Genomic DNA, 18,010 nt, shown 5'->3' with positions numbered 1-18,010 from the left:
GTTAGCAGCCGGTGAGGACCGTGTGTTTCTGCTCCTCGCAGTTTACTGAGTTTCATTTGGTGTGAGTGGTGCTTCAGCAAGAGAGTGAGGATAACTGTGGTAGAAAGGGAGAGGTTATGTTTACATCCCCATTTTATCCCAGTGTGTGTGTGTGTGTGTGTAATACTGTGTAGGAGGGTATGGGGATTTGCTAAATTGGATTTCTGAGTCCAATGTTTTGTCCTTTGTTGCTTTTCTGAAATTATGTTGGGGGGGGAGGAGCCTGACAGACAGGTTTATGCTGTGTGCGTGTGCATGGAGTCGTTGCATGTTTGTTGTCGCGTTGTGTCTATGCTCAACCAGAAGCTGTCGGAAAAAGGGATGGAAAAAAAAAAAACAACCCACCATGGGGAATAAATTTGATTTGCAAATGATGAGGAACACACCTGCACATTTGCAACTACACACACACACACACACACACACCTCCACATGGGCACACACAGACAGGTGTGTTTGTTCCCCCGCAGTGATGATTTGCAACTGAACAGCTGACGTCTAAGCTAGTAATCATCCTGTGATGGGGTTTAAACCTACAACATATGTTGACGTTCTGACCATAAACTGTACATAAAAAGTGGACGTTGTCCTCTGGTTGCAAAATGAAAGCTGGTTGTGAAGCCTCGAGATTTGCATGTCAGTTCTAAAACCGGGAATCAACCAGGCTCCTGTTCGCTGTGCTTTATTGTCTATATAAATGTACTGTATGTCATGCTCAATGGAATTAGACTCAAAACTAGTGATTGATACTGTAAAGTTATCACCTGATGTTGAAAATAAAGAAAATAAAGATCATTTTCTGACTGTTAAAAGCCTGAATTCACCAAAGCCATGCAGTTCTACCTTTTTGTCACATTGCAGAAACACAAACTCTATTAAAATTCAACCAAATGCTGTTTGCACTAACTTTCTGTTCACATTGTGTTCAAGGCCATTGCTCTTTACACTCAACCATGTGACTTAACGATTGTGCTAATCTGTGTGTGTGTTTAGGTGATTTGGGCCGGTTCAACCTCTCCATTTTCCTGTTAAGGAGCACAGGTGTTTCCTCTGATAACTCTCCCTCCCCTCTCTCTCTCTCTTACCAGAATGTAGCATCCATTGACACCTCCCCATCCAAAAGAGTGATGTCCGGTAGTCAAATAGAGGCCGACGTGTCCTCAGATCAGACCATGGCTTCACCTCAGGACAACAGTCTGCGTGAGTACCTTCTTGTTTTGGGAATTGTTCCGTGAAAAGCAACGTTTCAGAAGTGACTTTTGGTTGCAACATCAGATGTGTTGCAACATTTTGTACTGCTGGCTCGCCTGTGATTGTATCATGCTTACAGCACGCTGTCAAGCTGATGACCACAGCTGCAGAGTGGTTACTGCACTTTTTTTTGGTTCCATTTGTTTTATGAGATAACCATTTGGCAGAAAACAGCTTTTAAAAACTAGATTGTACTTTGCTAGATAAGGTTGCCTCCCCCCGGCAGATTTTTAATGGGAAGCTAGACGTTTGCTAGATACTGCGCTTCCATTACTGTGATAGCAACTCTGTGGTGGCTACATTCAGTTTCTTTTCCGCTGACGCTGATAGCAATGTACATACAAGATGGAGCTTACACAGTGCAAGGTGCAAAAAACGGGTCAGTCTCTCAGGAATCTCGGTGTGAAAGACCTTGCTGAGTGTGAACGGAGGTAAAAACAAAAAGTCTATTGACTGTATACTAACATTTGTAATCAGCATGTTAAAGTGATTGCTGAAGTGTGGTTGTATGAGATTCTGGCACATGGAGCTGTGCTTGACCCTTACACTTAGCACCACCGTGTGTGTTTGTGTGCGTATGTGTGCACTCAAATTTACAAACCACAGGAAGCAAGAGCATTTTGTGAAAGTGAGGACAATTTGGGCTGGTCCTCACGTTCTGTCACACATTAAAATGGCTGTTTAGGATAAGGGGCTAGGGGATGCATCATGACGACGAGTGTCCTCACATTTGCACAAACGTGTGTGTGTGTGTGTAAGCCTTTGAGGGCCATAAACAGGAAGACTGTTGCTAACAAGAGAGCGGTAATAATTACTGCAAACTGAAATGAACTGGCAGAACATCAGAAAACAAGGTTAATGGAAGCAAAATCAAAAGCAAAATGCAATGTAATCAACCATGAAGTGGAAACAGAAAGAGGTGTTTTATTTGATTTGTACCTTTATTGGCCAGTGACAAAGAGCAAATGACAGGAAATGAAAGGATAGAGAGAGATTTGGAATAACACGAAACAGGGATCCAGAGCATAACGCAAAGTCAGGAAGGAACCTGTAACTAACCTCACATTAGAAGAAAAAAAAATGTGATTCTTGGCCACAAAATACTAATTTGTTCCCCACAAAATGTATAATGTCCATCATCCATCTTCTACCACTTTATCCTCACTTTATCCAGAGATAGTGTGATTGTGGTGGGACTTTTGTAGATCCCCTGTGATCTGTAGGTTGTCATTATACATTTTAAAAGACAGTTGTAATCTAACTGTACTTATTTAATGAAGTATTTGTACTTTCCTTACTTTGTAAAGTACACATACTTAATTACTGTACTTCATTACTACAATATTCACGTATCTGTACTTTACTTTGTTATTTATATTTCTAGCAACTTTTACTTTTTATTACTCATTAGAAGTAGAGTTTATAATTCTCTGTATTTATATTGAGCTTTTCTAGTCTTGATGAGCTGCTTTACACTACAGTTTTCACCCATTCACACGCTGCAACATGGGGATAAGTGTCTTGCTCAAGGACACATATAGACTAGCAGAGGCAGGAATTGAACTCAACCATTCAACCTACCAGTTGAAAGACAATTGATACTTAAGTACATTAAATGTCATAAACTTTAAGACTTTTACTGACTTGAACTTCTACCAAAGTAACTTTCTGGTAAGAAACTTTTACTCAATTATCCCTTTAAGCTACTTTATTCAAGACTGGTAGTGGATAAACTCAGGCATATTATTGTTGAAATTGTACTTATTTTTCTCAGGAAATTTGAGGTTTGTTCATTATTTGTTTCGTAAAAACATACCTCATTAACTCTAAAATCTCTTTATGGGTCATCATGCTATTATTTTACTGGTCCGGCCCACTTGCGATCAAATTGCTATTATTATTAATATTTTGTGCGCACAATTATTATTTTCTTTTGCATGTCATGTAAATCTGTTTTGTGGCACAAAGGAGCCACACTATTATGTACCTGTACCAATAAAAAGTATAATAGTGTTCACATACTGCAGTAAAACCTTTTTCAACCATTGAAATAATTAATAAAATCTATAATACTGTTCTGCATTCATTTATCAATCTATTTATTAAGGTAGCAACTACCCTGTATTTTGGTTGTACCTATTGCCTATTGATGTCTGAGTGCTTGGGTGTAGTGCAGGGTAGTGCTCTATTACCTCATTCTATTTCATGTCATTAAGTCATTCTGTTCTATTCTCTCTGTAGAAAGTGAGAAAGGTGTTGACAGGCCTAAAAGTGGTATCAAGGTGTGAAACACACAAATGCACACACACACACACACACTCGCTCATAAATTTGGCCATGCATGCTCACAGTCAACATATTCTTACACACACACACATGCAGGTATGTGCCGCTATTCTTCTTAGGACACTCCATGCATTTTGATTGCCTGAACTAAGCATTACATCACAAACCTTAACCATGAGCAGTGAACCCTTTAATTAACCTAACCACAATTCAAATCTTAGCCCTAAACTTAACCAGTTCCTCAGAAATATTGAGTATGCCTCATTATGACCAGGTTTTGGTCTCCATGAGGACGACTGGTCCTGACAAGGCCGGGGTTCAGCTGAGGACTACGACAACGGGCTTATTGACGATCCTCAGCGTTCCTGTTTTTCCCCCGACTGAGCGACGGCGTTTGTCTCCGCTGACAAGTTGACAGTGACAACACTGCATGATTTGTAAGGCCACATGACTGACTGTGGTGGCAGGAGGGCTTCAGGAGCTTGTTCCCTGCAAAGCCGTAATGTTTAAATAGAGCAGTGTGTAACAGCACTGTAAACACATGCAAAGCTCACTTCTAAATCTCCACACTGCTCTTTCCAAATAGGCAGCCTTGTTTATGTGAGAAAAATCCCCATTGCCTCGTGGCACACAAAATAAGTTCATATAAAAAAAAAGCAGTGTTTTTCACTCTGTTTATAATCTTAGGCCACCACAAAATGTGTTGTTTTAGCACTGCTATAATGACCATAAAATATAATTATTTCTCAATCACTTCCAGTAAAACACATCCAGGAAATATGGAAAAGATATTCAACTTTAAAAAACACATCTCTAAAAAAAACCTAGTATTCTGTGCTCTGAAAAAGGTTGATTATGTGAGGATTATTCATGAAATGCTTGAGCATTACATACACATACACATACATGTTGTATGAGTTAAACTCAACTTTCAGCCAAATGCCAATGATCACAGAACTTGACAGATATTAACAAAGGTGCTGGTGCACGGAGACTTTTGCACAGCGCTGTAGATATGCTGTTTATTTTGACTGTTTATGACTCTGTGGCTGATCAAACTAAGCCCAAGATAATTTCTCTAAGTGGAAAAGTGCTGCCAGTTGGAGGTGGATTTGCCAGTTTTTGTTTAGTTATTCTTAGAATTGCATGCCAAATGATGATATCTTTATAATTGTATTCTCAAGAAAAACAACATAGTTTTTTCTTCCTGTCAGTTTTACATTTTATTTCCTTAGCTGCTATTATCTATTATGGCTTGTAAATTGGATCTTAAGGCATGACTGATGTTGGGAAATTAAGAATTGCTCCTGTTCCAGTTCAGAAAAGCTCAACATGAAACAATCAGATGTCTGGAAATATACAGTATCTGATTGTTAATATAACTCACACCTGCGTCCACACCATTGTCAGTTCCCCCCTCTAGTGTTCAGGAGGTGAATAAGGAAACTCAGTTAGTGAAAAGAAAATGTGCAACTAACCAACAAAACTGATGTAAACACTGTTGGAGCAGTATCTCACTTTGATTTAGGGGACACGTTTTACAAACCTGCTAATGCACCTACTGTAAGTGTGCGCACAGATGCTCTTTATTGGAAAAAGTGTTTTACCATAACTATCTGCTTTTTAAAGGGAGGACTTAAGAAAACACAGCTATGATTAATTGAAGCCTATGTAAAAACCATGCAACTGGCACTGCAACTCTTTTACACCACCTAAACAATAGCATAAGTGGATTTTTTGCATAACTTAGATTCACCTGCTCCATGTGCTTCCGACACACTAATATCTAGCACTTTGTTTCTCCGGGTGACATTACTGAAACTAAACTCCACCTGCCGATTTTGTATTCCTCTCACTAACAGTGTAATCATGCCTCCTTCCACTTTGCTCTGAGCTGTGTAACCTGCACCTGTTTGCACCTGGTTTGTGCCAACATTCACAGCCACAGAAATGAAAAAAAAAAAAAAAAAGTGGCGCATCACATTTGTGTTGGGAAATGTTGCTTGTGTTTGTGGAAAATAGAGCCCTCGCTGTCTGTCATGAAAAGACAAGTTTACACCACATACAGTAATTCTAGGAAGTGCCAGTTTGTGTGTGTGTTTGGTAACAATGTGTGGCCACAACAAGCTGTTTCACCCCGGTCACCCCAGGCAGCAGTGATGTAAAGACTATGCTATTCAATAATAACAATGTCACTCAAATTAATTGAATCATTCATCTTGTATATTACGTATTACATAATCTGCTCCTCTAATTGATGGCACATACAGTAGAGGACAACAGGAAACATGGTTCATAACAGCACACAACAAAATGACAGTAACATTAACAAAGTGTATTAAATATACAATAACTGCTGGATTGAATTTGGAAGGAGATTTAACAAGTTTTTACAGAGATTGATTGGCTTTAATAAAACGCTCCACCCAGAACGTTCCTGAAATATATCAAAGTACAGGGATCGTAGTTCCTGGTGCCTGTGCTGCAAACACACATAGTTTTTTTGTTCCTGGTACTAGTTTCTGTGGCGGAAGCCTGCCTGAAACCAAAACATTAATGGTGTTTCATTACTGACGACTTACTTATCGCATTTAGCTCTTAATTTTCTGAACAATATTTAAATTTTGAACTTGTTTGGGGGGCGAGACTGAGGATATTCTCAGGCCCCTTTGTTAGGTATTCTACAGGAGTTTGTTTATTTCCCACTTAGGAACAGGAAATCCATGTGCAATTTCAGTGGGATTATCAGCAGAGTGCAGCTTCTCAACAAGCCTGATAACCAAGCTTTTCTTCAGTCGATGTGCTGCCAACGGCATCTCAGGGGGTGGGCCCCCCTAGAACACCTTGTGTTTCATGTATGAGTTCAGTAAACAGTCATGATCGCAGCTAATAATGTGGAGAGAATAGACAAACACACACACACACACACACACACACAGATGTAAGCTACAATGCTGTCTTGTGATGTCAAATAGGTTGTAGGTGGAAAAAGAGTGAATGAAAGGCCTCGGGCTGATCAGACATAAACAGAAGGTCACTGGTTTAAAAGAGGACCTTTGCCATTGCTTTAGGGCAACATATGTCCAAGAAAGACAAAGAGGGAGGACAGAAATAAACACAAATAGAAAGAAAGGGAAAGGAAAGAATAGATATCAATATGACTTATCTTTCACCGTGCATTTCTACTTCGATCACTTGAGTTTGTCTTAATCGCTGAAGGTTTCTGGCTTGAATTGTTCTCGTTTTGCATGCAATCACTTACAAATGTTGAGCAGCTTCTGTGGGCATATTTGACTCCAGAGGAAACATGAGCACATGTTTCACATACCAAGAGCTAGTCTATAAAAGTGTCTGAGAAGAAGCTTTCATTAACAGGAAGTGGTATTATTATTATCATTCCTTGAATCAGCAATCAATATTGCACACAGAGAGTCAAAGACATGTTATATGGGAATCCTGGAAGTCAGTTTTACTAAAATCTATCTATTTTCCATTAATATTGAGATATATTGGGAAATAATACTTATTTGTTTGAAGACAAGAAGATCTATGTAGGAAAAAATATAGTTATAGATGATAGAACAAACAATTGGTGACCTTAGCATAGCTTAAAAACTAGATGGATGATGAACACTATGTCTGTCAGCACAAGAGGGTCAAGCAGGCACGGGCCGAGGAAGCCGAGAGGTCAGGAACCTTGTGACTGAAGAGACAAAACAACAGCAAACAGGCAGAAGATAATCAAAAAAGTAGCAAACTACTAAAAAAATGAATGTAAATAGACTAAAAGACTAAAGAGACAAAACAACATGAATTGTATTTTAACTACTACTACTCCTGTGTAAGACAAGTGGGAAGCCTGTTACTTGTCCTGGGGAAAAGGGCCTCTCGGCAAACAGCAGCTGGGTCTGCCTGCGCTTGGCAAGAAACAGATTCACAATGGTAATTGCAAAAAAAAAAACACCTCTATTAATTTTTACATGTTTGTAAGGAATTAAATCAACAACATATGTTTTCATTTGTGAGCTATCCAAGGTGCTTTTGTGCTTTTATTTGAATAATTGTGAGTTTTTACAATGCCCGCAGCTACATATCAACAGTGCACAGGCATGCCAGTAATAATGCTCTCATCCAACTACGGACAAGAAAGCTAATAAGTCCTGTGTGTGTTCCAGAATGTTGCACAACAACAATCTGGGCATGATTATATTGATTGATGATATTATTTGTTGTGGTAACGTGACATCGGATGGTACAAGTCCTATCACTTTTACATTGTTTGTATGTATGTGTGTCTGTGTCTTCCATACAATGTCAATGTCAAGATATTTACCATTCTTACACAAGCAATAATTCCAAATGCCACACGTCTCTTCTGCTGCATGAATGACGGATGCACTGGCTGTTTTCCAGCTCACAGTGTCAGACGTCTTAGTCCATAAGACCACTGGTGACATAGGTTTAAAGGCATGTTGGCTACCTTGATACACGATGCTAAAAAAAGCCAATCCACATATACCTACCCGCTCCCCGATGTCCATCCTATTTTTTACGAAGGGGGACTTCTAAAATAAAATCAGCTGTCACTGGATCCCTGGGCCTCACTGAGCTGTAGAGTGCACTTGCTGGAGCTGGTCTCCAAGCCACACTGTCCGTCTCTGCCCTGGATTTGCTTGCTGTGTTGGGTTGAAGCTTGTCAATCAGTCCCATTTTTTTCCCTGGGGTTCCAAGGTTCTTTTCTGCTCTGTTGGAATCTATTTTTAGTTCATTTATTTATTAGTATTTTGTTTTGGTGTGAAGAACAACCTACACAGTAACAGAAGGTAAGAGACGTATATGAGCTTCTTTTTTTTTATCAGCATTTCAGGGCTGACTCTTGTATCAACATGAGCCCCACTCAGGCGCAGCTCTTTGAAAGGCTTAAGCAGAGATGGAAGGAGACAGATTGTATGTGGTGGATGACATTTTACCTCATAATAAGTCTGTTTGATGTGCCAGGCTGCTGACATGAGATGTCTTTGATGTCAAATCAGAGATAAGATGAAGGGGAGGAGCTGTATTGAGAAGAAGCGCCATAGAAACAAGATGTGCTCGTGCACTGTGTTTCCGTGAATGCACCAGGTGCATTTGTGCATTGTCATGTATGGGCTCGATCTTTTTCCTTCCGAGAGTCGGAACCAGCGGCATTGTGATGTGGAATACATTGAAAGCTTTGCAAATTGGAGACGAAATACTTAGCCAAGCTTAAGGAAGAACTCCGGGGCAATCTGCACACCATGCACAGAAGTTATTGTGATAGATTTGACAGCTCAATTATAGTGCCTGTTTTGCTTCCATCTGTAAGGTAGAAATCACCCTCTGTGGCTGACATTTCAATTAGTATAGCTTGTTTTGGCTCTCCTTTCAAACCTTGGCCATCAACTTCTTTGGTCAGAAGGTACTGAACAGAAAATTGGGTTGCTTAAAGTCTTGTGGGCAGAGAATGGGGGTGACACCTCTGGGATTAGGAGTCGGCGTCTGCTTGACTCAGATCTGCTGGCTTTGATTTAGCTGTGTGCTTGAAAGCCTTACTGCAGCTCCCTTGTAGCCTTAAATTATCTCTCTCTTTCTTGGATACATGCTCCTCACTTGTCTCTCCCCATAACACCCTGTGCCACTGTTCACCTCCTCACTTCTAACGAGCAGGCGCTGCGGTGCCTCACCTCTCAATGCTGTAGCACAGGCAGCAGCGAGGAGGCAGTGACAGGGAGGTCAATGGTCCATGTCTAGGCTCAATATAGCCAGTGAGTCGTGCATACCGGCAGCACTAGCATAACCTCCCCTGTTGGCTTTTCCCAGCCCTCCCCCCACCTCCATTACACCCCCACCTGGTGCCAACACTTGTGCCTCTGCTGGGGAATTAAAGAGATAAGAAGCTAATACTCTGAGAGGAAGAAAATAGTATCCAGTGTAAAGGGCTTAATGTGACTTTGAACAGTTCAGGATTGGGAATGACACAAGTTACCTTTTTCCACATCAATACTGCACTGTAAACAGAGATCTGGTCCTTATTGGAGTGACTGATAACCCTAATTAAACATCTGTTGGCACCAGCACTAATAACCACACATTTCAAGGTGGTGGTTTAGTTAACACAGCTTGAGGATACATACTCTTTCAACACAGATGGGTTACATTGTTTAATTGATGATAACCAGGGCCAGAGTCACCGTCTGTAGTTAGCTGTATATTGACTGGACTTGCTTGAGTTTAAACTTTGAGTTTAAACTTGATATACACTGCCAAGCAAGTGTACACTCACAGGTTGCTATTAATTCAAGTCAAGTTGGCAATTGTTTTTAAATGCATTCTACTTATGGAATCTTCCCAGTTGTCTTATAGCACATTACATGAAAATATAACAACTATAATTCTTTTAAAATGTCATCTTTATTTGTTTCATTAATTGTTTCACAGCTCTCTGTGGATTACTTGAATAGTACTGACTTTACCTTTGGCACCGCCACCCCTTCCTTTCCTTCATGTAACTTCAAAAACACAAAGAGTTAAATACATTTTGGCCATAATTTTTCAAAACTTAATAACTTTACTAAAAAATTGTCACGATAAGTAGCATTATATTAATTCATTTAATGTAAAATACTGTCATTAGAAATGACCGAGTGTGAGTGTGACTCCCTCACACGCACATGCACACTTCCTCTCCACACGTCTCCATGTTTCAGGGGAACATGACGCTGCAGACAGAGCTAGTTTATAAAAAGGCTGATGGTTTTATTTTGTTCTTCCAGTCAGCCCCCCCACCCCCCGGAGCCGGTTACCTCATCTCTGTGCTATGGCACATTTGCGTCCCTTTGCAACAATTTGCCACAGATATCCAAAGCACTTCTCTCACAGCTCACAGGCGTCAAAACCCCTCCTGTCTGTCTCTGCCTCTGTGACAGTTCCAGACCATGACCTGAACTATGATCTCTGGTGATAAAGGAGGGCATTATCCTTGTGCTTCTGTCATCATGCTGGTATTAGGTCACATTGCAGCCTCAGGTATAGGATTTCTGACCCATATTTATAGGATGTGGTGGCGGCTACTTTACAAAACCCTGTTTATTTTCAGATGCTACTGTCTCGGTCAGCCTATCTCTTTTCCTCTCTCTGTCTCTGCCTCATGGGTTATTGGTTGCACTAACATGCATCACTAGTAGAAAGCTAAAAATGAAGAACCTGGCTTTGTCTCATGGCATCTATAATAAAGCTTGGTTAAACCCATAGACTGTTGAAGAAATGGATGTGTGTTCCAATTTGAAAAGTGAAGTTAAAGGTCTCAATCACTAGTGTCAGTTCATCTTCGGTAGAACATCATGTCAAATTCATAAATTATGTTATAATTTACAGAAAAATAGACAATCAATCAATGACAGCTCATATGATTGGATGCCAGTGTGATTGACGGCTGGTATTGTCCAATGGGAGCCTGCTTTAAGGTAACATCTGTGAATTCACACTTTAACCTGATGCTGGTCGGAAATACATGGTTCTAAATTTAAACAGGAATTAAGATTAAACATTAGAGCAAAATGTATATATATATATATATATATATATATATATATATATATATATAAAATAATCAGATATACTATAAAACATTCATTAAACGTCAGTCCAAAATTCATGAAATATTCAAATAAATGATCAGCATTCAGTGACCAAACAGGGCAGTTCAGAATCAATCGATGTTCTGAATCATTTCGACAGCATTCAGTGACACTCACTTTCAGAGATTCAGGTGTTTTTTTTGCATTTGATTCTGAGCAGTTGGAGCAGAAAAGTGAAACTTTTTTTTCTATCCTGTAGCCTACAGACTTTAAGAACATAAACAGGAGCAAAGAGTTCCCTACCTACTTATCGGTCCCCAGATAAGTAGGTAGTAAACTCAAACTGGAAATCAGGATGCAGATGAAGGAGGAAACTTCCAGGAGCAGTTTGCCCCCTCCTGTTTTGCAAATCAAGTAGCCTCAGGTTTGAATTAAAGTGTTAAACTTCAACTCAACATGAAAGATTTTTGTGGATCCAGCCATAACACTTAATCCAATAAATTTCAAACAAAAAAAATCCAATATAACCTTTTTTTATCCCTTCCTTCGGCTTCTTCATCTCCACCCCCCTTTATAACTTTTCTAAATTGATATTTATTAATTTAATAACGTCACTGTCTACAGAATGATAATCATTCACTGAATGTCCATACAGAATGCCATTCAAATATAAAACTTAATTTTAAAAAAGAAAGAAAAAAGAGTGGGCAAACATTGACACTTAGCCTTCAACAGAAAATCTCTAGGTGTTGGATTTCTTCATTTTGTTGACATGGAATCAAAGTGTGGGCTGCGTCAGGTCAGGGTCAGGACATGCAGTTTACTATAACGTTACTCTAAGTGGGCGGAGAGAAGCATTCTGCGTTAGCTTGCACAACCCACCGTGAATGTATGGCATGTACTAATGCAGTAAGCACTGAATCTGACACTAATCTCCGTACTACAACAGCACCAAGGCGACCTCCATCAGATCTGCAGTATATGCGCGGACTGAAGAAGCAGCTGCCGTACGATTTCTCAAATAAGCACCTGAGGTAGAATGTATCCTGGCCTCTCTTCTCTGAGACGAAATTATACCAACAAAAAGATATGTGAGCACCTATTGCAGAAAACAAATCTAGGATTAGAATTTCAAAATGTCAAAGGGTTACAGTGTGAGCACATAATGAGAGAGAACCATTTCTATTTATGGTTGTCTTTCATCCCACAGTGTTGTTGCCTGGAGAGAGAGAACATGGCAAGTGCTAAAAGGTCCAGTGTGGGTGTATGCTTAGTTTTAACAAAGGCCTCTCTGTTGCCTAATGATGCTTTGTAGTGCAGAAAAGTCAAATGTAAAATCAATGGCTTTTTTAAATTGGTTATCCGCAGGGATGTGCCGCGCAGTGTGAAGGATCATAAAGTAGTGCTTTGCGATTGATGAGTATTATGCTTTCATTTGAGACTTTGTCGCCATATGATTCTCACTTACAAGATAAAAAACTTGGGAGATGCTTTTAAAGGCAAAAAAAGGCCTCAAAAGACACCACCTTCATGTGCTCGAAGACTAGAGTTGCATTTGCCTGTTTGAATCTCACCAGAGCCCGGGAAACATTCCAGTTTTGTGCGCGAACCCAACTTGAGCCCGATGTAATCAACGCAACCTGTGCTCTGCTAGAGTTACCCTGCCTTAAAGGCAGCTGTTACCATGGTTACTGTTTTTTTTTCTTTACTCAAAGACGTGCAAAGTAAAGAAAATGACTAGACTTGAATGCTTCAATATGCAATATAAAAACATTTGTCTAACGTTAGCGCAGCCTGAATCCATGAGGTTGTTTTGGCTCCTTAAAAAGCTGAAGCACTTCCCAAATGTTTAAGCCACGAATCTCAATCCTTAATCTTCAATTATATTCTTTCAAGAATATACAGCCCGTTATGTGACAAAGGGAGAAGTGTTTTATATCCATGACTGAGACCCACCTGCAGTACCTCCTAAGTCCACCAGTAGGCCACAGCCCACACTAAACTGTTGGCCTCGAGAATGCATGCTCTGATTTTCTTTCAATTCTTTACCTTTCTTTTATTTTCCCATGTAGTTGGTGTAACTACAGTGTAATTATGTCATCATTTAATAAATGTGTGTGTCTCTCTGAAGCAACTATATTAAAATCAATCCCATTGGTTCTGCTGGAAAGGCTCTCATCAACCTCTTCAGTGAAAGAAAACTCTCACACACGTAACCATCTTTTATCTCTGATTACAAAAAAGCCAACTGTCTGAGTCTTTTTTATGTGGCAGAAAATTAGAAGAAGATGGAACATATCAGCAGATCTCTTGAAGAGATGAAACTAACAGGCTGGATAAAGTTTGTGTGTTTGTGTGCGTGCAAAAATGAAGGGCATTCCTGTCTTGAATGTAACTCCTCTGTGGTTGTGTTTGTAGCTGCAGGCACTCCGGACAGATCCAGGTCAGGACATCCCAAGGAGAGGGCACTGAGCACTGAGGACCAGGAGCTTGAGTCGGTGTCGGTGAAAGAACGGCTGGCGATGTATCAGGCTGCCGTGTCCAAGAAAGAAACGAGCACCTCTGCTGCGGTAAGACGATAACTCCAATTTGATGTAAGCAGAGATGGAAGGGAAACAAGGTGGCCATATAACAGATCATAATCATACTTATAATCTTTCATAAGTCTGCACCTAATTGTGTGAATTATTGTGTTTCTTTACCCCAGAATGAGCCTTTTATATTTATTCAACTCTTTGGATGCTGCCATTTTGGACCATCATCTTTTTACAACAGCCCATACAGACTTCGTACATCATCCATGTAATCACAGTCCTGTGCCGTTTTCACAAAAGGGACACTTGAAAACAAAACTGAACCCGCTTTATAGCACTTACAGCACTTTATAGCCTTGAACAAACTAACAAACAGATCTTTGACTTATTTCATCAAACAGTGTAAACAGTTTTTACATTCTGTCACCAACACATTTGGTTTCCACTGGTAAACAGATTCTCTGATGAGAATCAACTCACTGTTGCAGAGCAATGGCCATATCTAAAACACAACATCTGTCTTTTTTTTTAGAAAAATCCTTATTTTAATCAGAAACAGGTAAAATGAGTCCACACCTGATGACATGACAGATTGTTCATATTTATTGTCCCATTAATCAGCTCCCAACACCTCACATTTATCTTTAATTCCCTTGATGGTCTACTACTGAACCATCCACACACTTCATCATTAGTATCATTAGTAACAATCTAATAATGTCATTTCTAATTAGGTATCACAGGGGTCATTTTAAAGTCGTTTTGAAGTTATAATTAAGTATGCTGTTTACATTGTTATATTGGTAGTCAGAAATCCATGTATTTACTACAGCACTGGTGTGAAAGTAATCAATACAAACAAAATGTAGCACATACGATAAATATTAATTGATATTTAATTCAAGTAAGCCATGTGACTTGAATGCAAAGTGTAAAATGAATCTATACATTCATTCACATTATATTGTAAACAAATTTGTTTTCCCCAAGTCAGGGTAGAGAAACGGTGCCTTACAGAGAGGTAGTCCAGAGGTAATGCACAAAACCATCAATCACTTTGTCAGTTATGTGTAAAGTAATGTCTCTTGAAACTGTGTATTTCACATTAGATTCAGATGAACCCACACAGGCAGCGCAGAAGCAGGCGCCCGTGTCTAAAATATCCCAGAATCATTAGTCATTACCAACAACAAAACAGCCGCTGCAGCTGTGAAGAGCCTGCACGCACTTTATGAACCAAACACAATTCAGATGTATGACCTGTTATTCAGCCAAGGCCAAAATGTCTGCTGTCTCCTTGTAAACTAGGACTGTCACTTTTTCTAAAAATCAAGTTCGGAGGAATATTATGTGACATATTATTCTATCGCGTTAATCGACACGCGTGAGCAGTCAGCTGCTGTGTACCTGCTGACCCCAAAAAACAAAGCCTCTCATTTTGTTGGAAAACCTTTATTGTGAATTTCTTATTATTATTGTTGTTATTATTTAAATAATCCATGTGGAGCATGTTGTTGATGAGGTCACACTGTGGCTTGTTTACAGGTGATGACCTGCCACCTTCTGGTGCCTTTTTACACAGCATGGCATAATGTATTGAGACAACAAAGGCTGTGCTTCAAAGTTACTAAGAGAATAACAGTGTACAGTGGGATAACAGCGTCATTACATAATGTTAAACTGAAATTAAAATGCATTTCTAATGAGTAAAAAGTGAATTTCGTGCTCCACAATGCAGCATAACATAGCTGTTAGTTGATCCCAGGTCTGCATGGCAACAAGCCCCTTGAGTCGGAGCTTTACAGCCATTTCAGAACACACGAGAGCCGTCGTTAACATAACACTGAACACTCTCCTCACTGCGCTAACATCACAATCAAGCGCTGCCTCGAGCGGCTTGTTGCTCTGCATGTAATTATCAGGAAAAAAACTAGCGCTGGACAAATTCAGTGGAACCCCAGTCATCTATCTATCTGTCCATCCGTCCAACTGTCCATCCGTCCATCCATCCATCCATCTATCCATCTATCCATCTATCCATCTATCCATCTATCCATCCATCCATCCAGGGCTGACGCTGTTTGCTCATCTGCATGGGAGTCTTGTGTTTTTTCCCTCATTACATCTTGCAGCTGTCGTCTGCCCATCCACACGAGTGCCATATTGTCACTCTGTCTGTCCAGTCCGTCACGCAGCTTTCCTCACTTCTTACAAATGACCGTGCCTGTCACTTATCATATGACAGGCACGGTCATATGATATATGGTATATGATATATAGATATATATATATATATATATATATATATATATGTGTGTATATGTATATATATATGTATATGCTACCAATTTGCAACAAGAAGTAGGGATTAAATGATGCTGCCCAGAATCGTCACGTGTTTTCGCCAGTGAATCCATTCCTGCAATTTCTCGTTGTTTGTTTGCCTCAGCTTAAGTTGTGTTGACAAGATGGGGAATTTTTATTTTATTGCCATTTAATCACAAAGCCAATTCTTCCCCTCACTTAAATGTTAATATAGATAACTGCATTCTTCTCGAGAGGATGCTGATATAAACAAACAAACAAAAAAGTCTCACTATCTATGTATGGAGTATGGAGCCACTTGGCTAAGATAAGATAAGCCATTTACAGAAAAATGTTTTCAGAGATTTCTGTTCACATATGATGAAGCAGCAGGAGATGTATCTGAGTCAGACAACTGCAAAACAGCAGGAGAATGTGTGAAACATCCAGGAGAGAGGTCAAGCAGGGAGCAGGACACTCGTCTACTCACTCACTGTTAATCATCCTGAACATTTCCTTTTCACATTGGCTCACTCTGACATTATCTTTGACCATGGCGCTGATGGTATGGCCAACAAATATCATCACAATTCCTTTCCAAACCAGTCAAATCTGTGTCATGATAGTTGAACATAAAATATAAAACACTTGCCAAAACATCTCCATCGTCTCGTGTAAAACCTTTAACGTGTAATATATCAAAGTTTGTTTGTTTGTCCAACATTACAGCAGTTGAAGAAAGTTATATTTCATGAAGATATATATATATATATTATTGACAGACATATGGGAGCTGCCAGGAGAAGTTCTATCAAATGAGGCTTTTGTGGACATGAAGCACAGGGTAGAGAAGTTCTGCAAAATGTCTGAAAAGAAAGCAGCGTTTGACAGTCAGGTCAGCATGAAGACAAGCAGTCGGCCCAGCTCTGTCCAGTAAAACAAACTCTGCTGACCCGCACAATCAGCAGGTAAGCACAGTTTCTTTAAATGCAGAGGAACCTATGTTTGACTCCGTTCCTACTGCCAGCAAAAGGAATTTTGTTATTTTTCTCTGCACGATGTCATGAATCGTGTCATGACCACATCTTTTCTCTCTGCAGACAAAAGCCAGATGTTAGTGGGTGCTAGTGGCTTTTAAACAGTGGAAAAAAATGCTTAATTAAACAAACCACTACGCCTCATTTTATCTGTGTGGTTTTATGGAGGTTATGCACATGAATGGTCCTCATCAGGAGCTGATGTCCACGAGAACTTCATATATGTATATGTATATATATATATATATATGTATATATATATATATATACATATATGTATACATATATATGTATATATATATGTATATATATATATATATATATATATATATATATATATATATATATATATATATATATATACATATTAGAGCTGCAACTAACGATTATTTTCATAATCGATTAATCTGTCGATTATTTTCTCGATTAATCGTTTAGTCCATAAAATATCAGAAGACCTTAAACAATGTTGATTGGTGTTGGAAATGATGATTTTCTCAAATGTCTTGTTTTGTCCACAAACCAAAATGATTGACTTTTAATGATTTCTTTGATTGACTCTTTGTTATCCTGAGCAAAGAAATTAAGTAAAGTAATATATATAATATATTATAATATAATAAAATATTCTCATTTAAGAAGCTTAAACAATCGGAAATCTTGTTTCAGTATGAAAAAAGCTCTAATATATGTGTATATATATATATATACATATATAACTGATTTTGTAGAAGCTGTTTGACCATATACATTAAAAAACAACAAAACAGCAAACTTGTAAAGCTGTAAAGTAAATCAAATATGATTAAAGTGAAGGTAACACTTTAAAAAGTCACAACTTGACTGTAGCCTCAAAATCATCATGAAGGAATTCACTTTTTATAATTTAGTGTGTGTCAAGAAAGCAAATAAGCAGCTTTCCCCCCCCCCACCATAAAATGTAAAAACTATTCAACCAAAGTGC

At 39.1% G+C, this 18,010-nt stretch overlaps 1 protein-coding gene across 1 annotated transcript in view; it reads left to right on the top strand.

Annotated features, from left to right (window-relative positions):
• The window catches only part of xirp2a (xin actin binding repeat containing 2a), a 55,279-nt gene that overhangs the window by 21,483 nt on the left and 15,786 nt on the right, over positions 1-18,010 (top strand). Inside the window, exons 4-5 of the mRNA XM_044019015.1 lie at positions 1,128-1,239; positions 13,590-13,741. Of these exons, the coding sequence (XP_043874950.1) occupies positions 1,128-1,239; positions 13,590-13,741 (264 nt within the window). The remainder of the gene's footprint in view (positions 1-1,127; positions 1,240-13,589; positions 13,742-18,010) is intronic.

This window comes from Solea senegalensis, linkage group LG2 (assembly GCF_019176455.1).
Source record: "Solea senegalensis isolate Sse05_10M linkage group LG2, IFAPA_SoseM_1, whole genome shotgun sequence".
NCBI classification, from domain to species: domain Eukaryota; kingdom Metazoa; phylum Chordata; class Actinopteri; order Pleuronectiformes; family Soleidae; genus Solea; species Solea senegalensis.
The sequence above is the reverse complement of the archived record's forward strand: the minus strand, read 5'-3'. Positions and strand labels throughout refer to the sequence as shown.